Source organism: Liolophura sinensis, chromosome 6 (genome assembly GCF_032854445.1).
Source record: "Liolophura sinensis isolate JHLJ2023 chromosome 6, CUHK_Ljap_v2, whole genome shotgun sequence".
Lineage (NCBI taxonomy): Eukaryota > Metazoa > Mollusca > Polyplacophora > Chitonida > Chitonidae > Liolophura > Liolophura sinensis.
In genome coordinates, this window is record NC_088300.1 from 74,838,679 (window position 1) to 74,851,522 (window position 12,844).

Genomic DNA, 12,844 nt, shown 5'->3' on the forward strand with positions numbered 1-12,844 from the left:
TTTTTCTGTATTTACTGTGGCTCGCACAGACACACAAATGATCGATCGAGAGAACTGGGACATATTCTCTGTGAATAGTGACGATCAATATATATCCTATGATACGGGCATAGATCTGTGCCGTGGATGAAGTCACTGGGCAAGGTATGCCAAGGGAGACTACTTTTGTAACTATTGACTGAAAGTAACATTATCTAAAATTACGTTGTTTGGATACGACGTCTAAATATTGTTCTCATTGTGATGACTAACATTTACACACTAACAAAAAAAAATATTCGATTTTTCAATCAGTCTGAAATAAACAGCTTCCGAACTCGAGCCATGTGCAGGTAGGCATACGTACTTGGCTGCTACTAGGGAGCCTATATATGTAAACAACTTGTCACAAGTTGTTTTTCACGAAACTGTTCCTACGAGCATGACCAGAACAATTTAATCGCAAAAAAGTTGTAAAGTGTATGAACTCTTCGCTTTTATTATTATTATTATTATTATTATTATTATTATTATTGCCAAAGGCGACTAACAGGAGGGAAGAGTGAATATGATGTGGAAACCATGGAGTGATTTTACAGTATTTTTCTTAACCAACTTGAACAGCTTATCTGGTATAGGCCTTACCTTACCTTACTAGGCTACATTGTGGCTCATACACATGACATCTATATAACAGGCATACCCGGTACATTTCAGTTCTGCATCTGTCATTATCTAATACATGATGATTGTTGTAAGAATTGTAGTTCATGGCTTTGAAACCACAATTCTGTCCATCGCTTGAATTGGGTGCTTCATTTTAGTAATTACACATGTGGGGTGCAGGTATAATATATATGCGTCCATACTAATATTTACTCTTATATTTCATACTGTATTTTCATCATGTTTCAGATTTCTTCTGGACCTAAAACAATAGTCAAATTACTGGACATGTTTCACTTGTTTTGTATTTAAAAATGTGAAGGAGTTGTGAACAAAGTCTTTCTTTGTTTAATCAATACTTCTGTGTAGATAGGCTGTGAGTTAGAAAACGCCCGGTTGTCTCCCGCCAATCATTCTTGTTACACTGATGGCTCATGCATATTCATCATAAAAAGCGCCCCCTGGTTTACAGAAAACTCATTGTCTGCCGTACAAAATGATTAGGAAGAGAGGATAAATTTAAAAGCTTCGTGAACTCAAGAAGGATTGAGACATCACAGTACGGAATTTTATGCCCGTTGGTTTATAAAATAGTATCATTTTTGTTTCAAGCATATTGTTCTACGGCAGAGAAGAGATTCGTGGAAACGTCTCAAGGGGGGGTAACTCTGAACGCACTTTATCCAGCCGAGGGGAAAACTGCTGGCTTCCAGCGGGGAGTTCGTCGCTCTTTACTTCAGGTTATAAGCTATAATATTTAGTTTCTGCGAAGGTTTTTCGAAACATTACATTTTTGTGGTGAGTCGTAGATACCTCACCTTAATCCATTTCGAGTTATAATGATACTAGGCGCAGATCTTTGAGTCATCAGTGAGCAGTGTGGGGAAAACTCCTTGCTGCATGGACGTCGTATGTTTACATTTTGTCTCTGGCCGGGAATTTCTAGGAAATGTAGCATATTGACACTGTTTTATTAGTAAACACAGTTAGCGTCTTTGTGCGTAGATTAAAGGTGACCTTAACATATGGGATTGTGATTACGTTTGCAGTTTGATCTTGCATCTGTCTGTTCATTTATTTAGCTCTACAGGCTACCAGTATGACTGGTCGGTTGGCTTCATGGATCGAGTTACTGTGAGCCTGTTTGCAGTCTATATAGTAGTGGTAGCTGTATAGAGCTACACGTGGGTGTTCGTTCGTGTTTGTGCTTACTTTCGTCTAGAAGCAACCAGGAGACAATCTAAATATGTGATCACCTTGTTTTATGATTGCTCTGAGCAACGGCCTACATCTATGTGCATGATCTATATTCATGGGTTGTGTTGTAGAATAGAATAAGAAATTAGGAAATTTTGATGTGCTGTGGTGCTAAATAGATATGGGTATGACAGTATTTATGATTGTCTTGCCAGTCTAATACACTGGAACAGACTGGGTTCCAGATAGAATACCATCTACTTAGCTGCAGATTTGAATCAACATGAAATGCTTGTTTGACCCCATAAAGTTCGTATCATAGTAAAAAAAATAATGCCAAAAGGGATGTTAAACTACAAGCAAAAAATGTAAAATGAAATTCATTACACCACAGTACGTTACTGGTCGCCACAGTGTCTACTTGATCTGTTCTATGTGCTCTAAAATTTGTCATGGTAGGTCAATTTTATGAGAATCAACCCAGTGATAAAATAACAAATTTTATATCTAATACATGACTTTGTTAGTTGCCAGAAAGGTGTAATGTGAGATGAAGCCATATCTTGACAGGGCAGCTAGCCTAAGCTTAGATGTGGCGACATGTCATATTGTCTTGCTGAACTATGTTAGTTTGTATTTTGATTTGTTTATTTATTTGTTTGGTGTTTTACGTCGTACTCAAGAATATTTCACTAATATGACGGCGACCAGCATTATGGTGGGAGGAAACCGGGTAGAGCCCGGGGGAAACCCACAACCATCTGCAGGTTGCTGGCAGAACTTACCACGCAGAGGAAGCCAGCATGAGCTGGACTTAAACTCACAGCGACCGCATTGTTGAGAGGCCCTCGGGTCATTACGCTGCGCTAGTGCGCTAGTCCACTGAGCAATAGTTTGTTTAACAGTACGGTATCCATGCATGTGATGTTATCATGATTAAAACTATAACATATGGCCTGTTAAGTTCTGAAAAGCCAAATTAATGTAAGCCTACTTCATATTTGTTTAATGACAATGTAGTTCACAGGAACCTGTCAACTACATTAACCACATGTTTTAGTCTACATCAGTTTTTTTTTTTTTTTGTCTAATGCGTCTTTCTCACCACAGCCTGTCAGCCCCTAATCTAGACTCATATCTAGCTTCCGATGGTTCCGTCTCAACCTAAACTTGGGAGACTGATTAGGCGCCTGGTGGAGGGCGCTTGATTTTCCTCCATCCGTAAACCAGGCAAAATATTTGATTATATGTGTCAACTATTAAATAAATACATAAATAAATTTATTTTTCAATACATTTGTAAATACTTACATTCATTAACAACATGCACATTTGTGAATGACAGACTGCCATGTTAGCCAATACAATGTTGAGTACCACATTTTTAGTATTAAAGAGATATCATATGCATCATATGTTACACAGCAATGTGTGTCTTCCTATAGTGCAAGTGACAGGTGCTGATAGGCCTTTGACCAATGAGGTTTGTCAAGTACCTGGTGAAGGGTGGTGGTTTACAGTGGCCACTGCAGTTTCCTCTACCCGTAAATCTGACTGCCATCATCTTATTGAAAACTTTTTGACCTTAACATTATTTAAACACTAGTCGGTCAGTTTTATAGTAAAGGGGCACTTTAGGATATTTCTTACTCACAACTACACTTACTAACTGACTTGACTCATTATTATGATGTTATTTACAGTGTAGCCTTTTTCTCTTTCACAGTCATGTCATACATATATATGAGTGGTGCCTGGACTTCAGCATCAAGATAAAGTACAACATGAATGATAGTTGAGATATACATTGGCCAAAAGGTAACTGAATTCACAATATATACTTCTAAAGATTAACCTCTGTGTGTAAATGTATGTAAATGAACTTAGATGTACGTTGTAAACAGCCAGTGCTTTTAAAGTGCTTGTGCAGTACAATGACCAAGGAGACTCTCAACAATGTGATTACTGTGAGTTCAAGTCCAGCTCTTGCTGGCTTCCTCTTCGGTCATTCGTGGGATGCTCGACAGTTTCCCTTGAGCTCTGCCCACTTTCCACCCACCATAATCTGCCTGCCGTTGTATAAGTGAAATATTCTTGAGTACAATGTATAACTCCAATCATATAAATAAGTAAATAAGAAGTACTTTCAACTGTCAATATCATCTCTGGGAAAGTTTTTTTTTCACATTACATTATTTTTGTAACTGCATATAGAATGCATAAGTGTGTGGCTGACATGTTTTATCTTTTGTCAAATCTGGCAGCTGAACTTGCTGGCATATTGGTTGTCTCACTGCGACCCAACAACTGTGACCTGTGAGGCTCAGGATCAAACCCAGCTCTGGTATGATTGTGGTTTAATGTTGGAAGCTACCAAACCAGCATGATCTAGAGTTTATCATTGGACAAGACTCTGTGGTCAGAACTGAGACAGTTTTAGACCACTTGTCCAGCATAATTAACATACATTGCCAATATTGAATTGTGTCACAGTTTGTTGTGATTTATTTTTAATCTGTTTTTTTTTCTTTCTCAGTTCAGTAATTGTCAGGAACTTTCTAGGTGTGACTTGTTTCCTGCAGGTACTATAATACTTTCCACATTCATTAAGTTAAGTGTAACCCTTTGCTATTAATCAGTGGAAATAGTAGGTCACGTGTTTCTTTATTTCAATATTTGATTTGTTTGTTCATGTTATTGTCCTAATGCTAAATATATATATATGTTTTTTGATTGTATACATGATATCTAAGAACCTTAACTATATACATTATGAAGTACATTTATTCAACAATTTTATTAGAAAAAGTTAACTCATTGAGCTGCTCCTGTTCTTACACTAAAGTACATACATGATACACATGTACTGTGTTGTACTATACACAAGATGCTCTACACTCAGCATGCATTTTCTTTTCTGAAACATGTACAATACCAGTTTTAATGCCAACGTATTCACATCTTTACCTGATTCTATGAACAAATGTACTATATTGCTGTAAGCACTCATGATCAGATTTCCTTATAAAGATATATCTTTTCATAGAGTTGTAGCATCTCATAAAACACATTTACAGTTGGGTGACATTTTTTGTCTCCCATTCAGCTGTATATGCATCATAATTTATTCATCTTGCTGATCTTGGCCCCAACACTGACAGAACAGTACAGAGGAGACCTAGGTTTAGCCCAGTGTGTGGAACTTGAACACAATGAGCACCTAGGCACTGGGTCAAATAGTAGTCAGAGCCAAAGACAGTTTATTAATTTGTGCAAAGCTGTTGTAGGATAATTAAGAAAATTAGACATTAAGATAAAGAAACCTTAACTTAATGTACATGTAGTGTCAGAAGTACTTATAAATCTTTGTACAGTCAGTTTACTTTGATATTTGAAATTTTTAAAAACGTTTGTCATGATGTGTCGTGAAATCCTATGCAAACAAGCATACAAGCTTTTACTTTTTGGAGAACAAATATCAGTCTGCATTTAGCTTGAAATCGAAAGAGGCAGAAAAGGTACACTCCTGTAAGAAGTGGCAAGATGACAATTTCCACTGCCTGTCCATTAACAGACAGCATCACACATGTGATATCCTAGTTAGGGTTATACACTACAATCTGGGATAAAAGCATTAGGATTGTCATTTCATGACACCTGTGAATATAAAACAGCATTTCATATCTCTCTATCCATAGGACAAAGCGGTTGTTGTGCATTCCAGATTTCCCCCAAACCAGGCTGAATAACTGCCAGTGTACATTGATACCAAAGCATTCACTCATTTATTATTTAATAATATCCAGCTGCCCATTTTTTGCACATCAGTTAATAACCAAACCATTATAATTTCTGTGCCTTGTCATTGTTGCTTGAAAACATACGCTTACAAAAAAATGCATTTATTTTTCAGTTTAAGGAGCTGTAACCACGAAGATGGCATTTCGACTGAGATCCGACTCCCTTCATCCTTGTCACCACCTCAGTGAACCCCTGAGGAACATTTTCTGGTGTCGGCATTGCATGAAGATTTTCACCCACCCAATAGATCGATGGCGGCACAGTAAGACATGTCGTGATGGTGCTGAAAACAGTGAAGAAGGTGGTGTGTCCAAGCAAGTCTCCCTGAAGGAGGGAACCCTGTTCAGGTTTGGTGTTTGGGATACTGACCCTGTTATATCACGGCCAAAATCCAAGTCCGCATCTCAGTATGGAATACGACTGCCTGGAACTGGGAAAGTGGCCAGTCATCGAGGAACTGTTAATCCACAAAACTTTGACCTCCAGTGTTTCATTTGCAGACAGCCTTTTCAGAGTATAGATGAAATGAGAATTCATGTGAAAACACCGTGCAGCAAACCTCCAGATGTTCAAAATGTGAATCGATTTCCTCCTGAAATTACAAATGTCATACCTTCTAAACCACCTCTGCTTCAGAAGGAGACATGTGTATCAGGTGAAAGTATTTCCAGTACAAAGAATAAAACAAGGCTTATATCGCAGTCGCCTAGTAAAGAGAAATTTGACCTCTTTGCAAGTTCTCCTCAAACTTCAATCTGGAATCAGGATCTTGTAATGGTGGAGAGGTATGATGAAACAGATGGATTGCCCTTACTTGATGTGTTTCCTTTAGATGACAGTCATAAGCCCGAAGAGGTTTCTTTGCCAGAGGTAGGTGCTACAGAAGTGCCACAGAAGGGTAATACAGAAGTACCACAGATGGGTAATACTGAAGTGCCAGAGGTAGGTGATACAGAAGTGCCAGAGGTAGGTGATACAGAAGTGCCACAGATGGGAAATGCAAAAGTGACAGAGATGGCTAATACAGAAGTGTTAGAGATGAGTGATACAGAAGTACCAGAGATGGGTAATACAGAAATGGCGCTGGATGATAGAGCTGCCAAGAACACAGTCAGCTGTGCAAGTGATGTGCATGCAGGTCTTGTGAAACTGGATGGGAAAATTCCAACGTTGCAGCTATCTCCAGTGAATGTACCTAGCCTCAGAGAGGTTACATTAAACAACACTCCAGAGACAACTGAAACTCACACATTATCCCCAGAGAAGAGTTTAAAACGAAAGTCATCAGGTGACGTTTGTCCTGTTCCACTTAAATCAATGAAAGAAGAGGAAAAGCAAATTACAACTGAGACAGCCAAAGCCATACCAATCAAGAAAAGCAAACGCAAGAGAGTTTTCAAGAAAGCGAAGAAAAAAAAAGCTGTTAACAAAAATGTTTCAGTTACACCGGGCAATGAGGAACGGTGTGAGTCGTTGGTTAAAAGTGACAGCGGAAAAATGGCGCCAAACACGATTTTAAGTGAATTAGATAAACCAGCTGAGTCAGCAGAAATCTCTACAATTGAAGAGGCAGAGAACAGGTCTGATAAAGATGTACTGGCACAAACTGTTAAAATTTTGTGTTCGAGTGTTAAAAAACTGACACCAAGAAAGCCACCAAGACCACGAAAGTGTAAAATTTGTGGGCGATTCTATAAATCTCTAGAACAACTGCAACGGCATAACCGTTTGCCATGCAGAGTTAAACTTACCAGAAATGTTTGTGCTAAGGTTCTCCGATCTAACAGTCAGACTTCTGAGAATGGTATGATATTACAGCGAAGGAATAGTGCCAGATCAAAACCGATTCCTCCAAAGATCATTCCTAAACGACGGCAAAAGAAACGTGTTAAAAAGCGTCCACCACCATTTCGTGGTAATCCAATGCTACCTCAGTACAGACTGGTTTTTAATGACCTTTCAGAGAAAGAACAGTTCTTCTTTGTGTTAAACATGGTACCTAGAGAAGCCTTAAATATCCCTGTTGATAGTGCAATAGTTAAGACTGACTTAAAAGATGATAGTGCACCTCCTCTAGATGAGGAGGTAGAAGACTTGTCTCCAATAGAAGTTGGGGATCTTTTTCTTAGTGACGAGCATGTGCCTCCTCCCCAACTAGAAAAGATCGATAGTGTAATAACTCTAGCCATTGATGATGCTATTGAAGACTTGGAGCCACCAAAACTTGAGATGATCAGCCCATCAAACAACCGGCACTTTATGGACATGGTGTCACCCTCAGCGGAAAAGTGTCTCAAGTCGGTCTTTAGTCGGACGCCTACAGGGCATAAAAGAAAACCCAAACGAGGACACGTGACATCAAGAGCCCGAAAGGATCGGTACTCCATACTGCACCCCATTGCCGTGGCTGCTGAGAAGCAAAACAAGATTAAGAAAGGTAATAAAACAGCGCAACCCGGCCACAGGGCTTCACAGCGGTTAAAGGAGAAGGCGTTGCTGAAGGTATCTCAGGATAAACTTAGAGATGAAGATATGTCGTCGGAAGGCCTTAGAGACGCAAAAGAGGATGAAGGACATATAAAACGAAGAAAGTGTCAACAACATGTACACCATAACGAAAGACTAAAAGGAGGACATATTGAAAACATAGCATCTAGTCAACAGAAAGCGGTGTGCAGTTGTCAGCTTTCACGTGATAGCTGTAGATGTGGTAGTAAGACGGGGTCACCAGTCTCAAGTCCTAGGAAAAGCTTATTTGAATCTCTCTCTGATATCTCTCAATACCCTGGTGTCGCCATCAGTGACTCTAATTGCTCACCTTCAATTGAAAATCAAAACAAACTGCTAGAAAACTTTTCAGCTGCGAAGTCTCGACTTGGGAAAATTCTTTCTCCAGTCAAGTCAAAGAAGGTAGAGAATCCCACTGTAAACGTGAAGGCAGGCGCAACTACTCCTTTAGATACAGTCTCAGCAGTGAAATTTCAACCCGCAAAGTCAAAAACCCGAAAGAGGAAACATAAGCCGACTTTAGGAGAAAGCACTGCACCATGTAAATCAGTGAGTGAAAATGGTGTTTCAGACATAGGTTTGGGGAAATCATCCATTGAGAAGCAAAACTCAAAACAAACTGAACAAACTAGATCACTGCCAGCAAATCGGTTAAAATTGGCTCGAAGAAACAGGTTTCCACATTCTGAACATGAAACCATGCTCGAAAACTCAAAGCCCCCAATTCTTTGTACAAATGGTGAGGAGAAGAAACCAGTGAAGCAGATTCGTTTTCCGTTGTTGGCAAGCCGAGGTGTCCCTCGACAAATGGGACAGTCACCACCAAAGTCAGTCTCTCGTGAGAAACCTTTCTTCATGAAAAAGGTTAAAGAAGACCTCTTTGACAGAGAAGTCGGTGAAACCGGCATGTTTTGTCTAGTTCCTAAACAAGGTGCCAATCAGACCGCGGTCAAGCAGATTCCGTCTGGCGTATCGCTCTCAATGGTTACTGGTTTTGTTGACATACCATGCCATTCTACCTCTAGTCATATAGGCACCACTGTGAGCAGAAAAGCACTGGCACGAGCTCAACTTTCACCAACAAATCTCTGCACATCAGGTGCTTTGCTACCCTCAAGTACAAGTTGTTCCCTAGGAAACTATGTGCAAGATGCTTTGCCGATAGAATCCTCCAAAGTGGAGCTGTCCGATATGTCCTCGACAGCCGCGGAAGAAGTAAATGGCTGTTCCCTTCAGAGCACTGAGAAAGTAACCGTAGAGTATATAGACCAAGTGACATCCTTGATAAACCTTCCGGAAGTTAATATCATAGGAAATGAAAGTCTAGAGAGTTTAATTCAACCAGAAGGAGTTGGTGACCTTGGCTACCTCCCTGTACTGGATGAAACACACCAAAGTGACACTTCAGACATGGACACAACCACTGGTATTCACACTATTGAACCCCAGTTTCAAACCATTCAGTTTTCCTGAGTGCATGCGGTCTCTGTTTCCCAGTGTCCTGCCACTGGGTTTATGAGAGAACATTCATTTGGAGATTTTACTGCCACTAACTAATAGTTTGTAATATCGTATTTTTCTGTATATGTATGTCTTTCTGATGCATTCTATGTCTTTCATCTGTAAATGTTCACACGACAACAGCGCCTTATCAAATACTATTTACTCCTGGAGATGCTGGAGACCCATCCATGGTGTATTCAAAAATGCAGTTCGTGAAAGAGTTATATGACATTTTACTAGAAGTTCTTAAGCATGGAGTGGAGTGAGCACAGGTAGCTTAATAGTTGCTTTCTCAATCTGTAGCGGAAATTTAATATGGGAAATGAATCCTTCTATTTTCGTGTCATGATAGATTACAGAATCTCGCTTTGATACACATTTGATATTATGGCTTACTGAAACAGTTGGTGCTTTACGTGCATAAACGTGTTATAAATGCTATAAATTAGCTGTCTTCTGAACGCATGTTGATAGAGGTCTAAGTTTGAAATCTCGTCTAACATAGGCAGGAATCGTTCTTCATACCTGTATATCATGGAGTGTGTAGTGCAATTATAATGTTTTACCATTCATTAAGTATCTCTTATTGTGTTAAAATGTATTGTCTGTATTGAGCTTGTTGATTAAGTACGTCTTTACATTTAAGCACACCAAACTGCAGTAGTTATACAATTGTTCCCTTAAACGCGTTTTGTATAGTCCTTGCATGACATTGGTAAAACGTAGCTTCTAATGTCTTTTTCTGGACATGGTTGGCTTCTAAGTGATATGTAGTATCATAAAGTCTGTAGAAAACCAGCTTTACACTGTGACCTTGGTAACTTCTTCTGTCTGTTTGCAGAAGTGGCTCATCTCGTACATAAATATATGATCTATGCGGTCATGTACTATAGTATAGCATCGTCCCCGCCGTGTATATTTTAACATAAATATTGTTTTGTGGATGTTTTATATATGTTTTTTTTTTTTAGAATAGAAAATATACCCATTTCCTTTCATATATATATACGAGTTGGTGTTTGTACATGGTCAGTTAAATATATATGCCAGTATTAATACAATCTTCAGCTGTCTGTTGAAATCCATCTTTCCCTGGGATTCCTTCAGGTGTTTATACATGTCAGACACGTGATTTACCACGCGTGTACTATTCACTCGCTATTTCATGAGAAAGAAATGAGATTGTGCTGATTTGATCACTGTTTTACTAAATTATCTCTGGAGAAAGACACTTTGGACACCTTGATCTCTGTTCGAGTAAACCTCTATGTAGTCCAGTAACAGAAGGCAGTTTTAGGCACCGTTGAATCTGATTCGCCCCTGACCTAAGTTGTACAGTAAACACTTAGGGAATACGTGGTAAAATACCGGTTTTAAATTTGCTAATTTTTTGGTGTGTGTAAAACATTTTTATCGTTTACTTTACTTATTTGAGCTTGATAATGAAGGACATCGGTAGTGTGATGTTCCAATGAGCCTTCATCAATTAAGGAAAACTACAGACTCTCCAGATGGTGCATCTTATATGGACGTATAAAAACCACAACGTTTTCCCGTCACGCTGAATTTACGGCAAGGGGGATATTGTGAACTATTCTTGCTTGGACAACAATATACTGAAGGATCCTGCATACGACGTGTACATATTTCTCCTTGTAGCGTTTGTTTTTCGTGTGTTGTGTGACGATTTCAATCAACGTCGCATGTTATTACAGATAAAAACTAGTGTATCAAGACTATCCCATGAAACGATTTCACTCTAAATTTCTCATATTTTACAGCGAGTACAAGTTCTCATGTAAGTAAATATGGACGAAGTGTCCAGAATCTGTGGCTCTCTGCTTAATTCCGCGCAATCCGTGGCTAGAGGATGTGTATTCATCGTGTTGAATGACACAATATCCACGTTGGATATATGAACTGTTGCAGTCAAAGCGCAACATGGATACATGATCTTATTATCGACAACTAGCATGGTACTATTTAATTCATTCACCTAGAAAATTCTTTTCGTTTATAAGTTCCATCATCACATAAAACTGATGAATCTTTCTCTTGCAGGAAGCTGTCCTAATTGCTAATTAGCCGTCCTATTTATACACTTTCTTAGTTCTTTATTGGTTTGTGGTGACCGAAATATATTGCGATTATTGACCCGGAACTGTCCAGTTTGGTTGACAGCTGGTATACGAATGTCGGTATTGACGCCTAGATAGGGAACGTGTTTGTCAAAGTTCACAACGGGTCGTCATGCATGATAGGTACTGTATCAGACTGACCTGTTGAGCCACCAAGAAGAACGTTGTTGATGCTAGATATGTTCATGCGGAACGATGCGAGTATAAAACTAGTCGACCCAAACCGCGTACTCTTGGGTTGTTTCTTTTATTACGTCGCTGTTTCTGTAAGCCTCATGTGCTCGTAAAGCAAAACGGTCGTTCATAAGCATAAATTGAAACCGACATGCTTCGGCGCAAAATGCTCCAAAGAAAGTATTAAGAATTTGGACATCTGCATGCAAAGGTTTTAGCAAGACAAAGGAGATATATGGGGTGCGTTTTCCCACACGATGGCGACTAGGTTCGAAGCCAGATTGATTATCGTTCTTTAGTAGTACACCAATAATGTGTAAACGTGTGACCCCAAGACGAGAATGAACAGTAGGCCTATAGCTTTGGCCCGAATTACCTTGGGCGGGATTTTATTTATTTATTTATTTGATTGCTGTTTTACGCCGTACTCAAGAATATTTCACTCATACGACGGCGGTCAGCATTATGGTGGGAGGAAACCCGGCACAGCTCGGGGGAAACCCACGACCATCCGCAGGTTGTTGACAGACCTTCCCACCTACGCCCGGAGAGGCAGTCATCATGAGCTGGACTTAAACTAACAGCGACCGCATTGGTGAGAGGCTCCTGTGTTAGACTGCGCTAACGCGCTATCGCGCTATCCAGCTGAGCCAAGGAGGCCCCTCTTGGGTGGGAATAGTTTTCCATTGGCAGATTGGACAACACAAATAACAATCAAAGCCAAGACTCAGTATTCGTGGATAAATGCAAATAAAGCACTAACGTGAAGTATATGTCAATTGAAACCCATTAAAACTGTGCACAAAAATGGTTGGATATATTTTTTATTTTCAACTCAGTGATATTCATTTGGAACTTTGCATTTTTGCGGTGACCTT

General features: G+C 39.5%; 1 protein-coding gene across 3 annotated transcripts; it reads left to right on the forward strand.

Annotated features, from left to right (window-relative positions):
* Positions 1-1,338: 1,338 nt before the first annotated feature.
* On the forward strand, positions 1,339-10,637 carry LOC135468038 (uncharacterized). Of its 3 annotated transcripts, none has more exons than XM_064746046.1 (4): positions 1,339-1,385; positions 3,569-3,660; positions 4,379-4,424; positions 5,756-10,637. In XM_064746046.1, the coding sequence occupies exon 4, from the start codon at positions 5,779-5,781 to the stop codon at positions 9,622-9,624; it is 3,846 nt and encodes a 1,281-aa protein (XP_064602116.1). In that variant the 5' UTR covers positions 1,339-1,385; positions 3,569-3,660; positions 4,379-4,424; positions 5,756-5,778; the 3' UTR covers positions 9,625-10,637. The 3 variants fall into 3 exon arrangements, with proteins under 3 accessions (XP_064602116.1, XP_064602117.1, XP_064602118.1); XM_064746047.1 differs by having other exon boundaries at positions 1,340-1,385; positions 4,384-4,424; XM_064746048.1 differs by lacking the exon at positions 4,379-4,424 and having other exon boundaries at positions 1,340-1,385.
* The last annotated feature ends 2,207 nt before the right edge of the window (positions 10,638-12,844 follow it).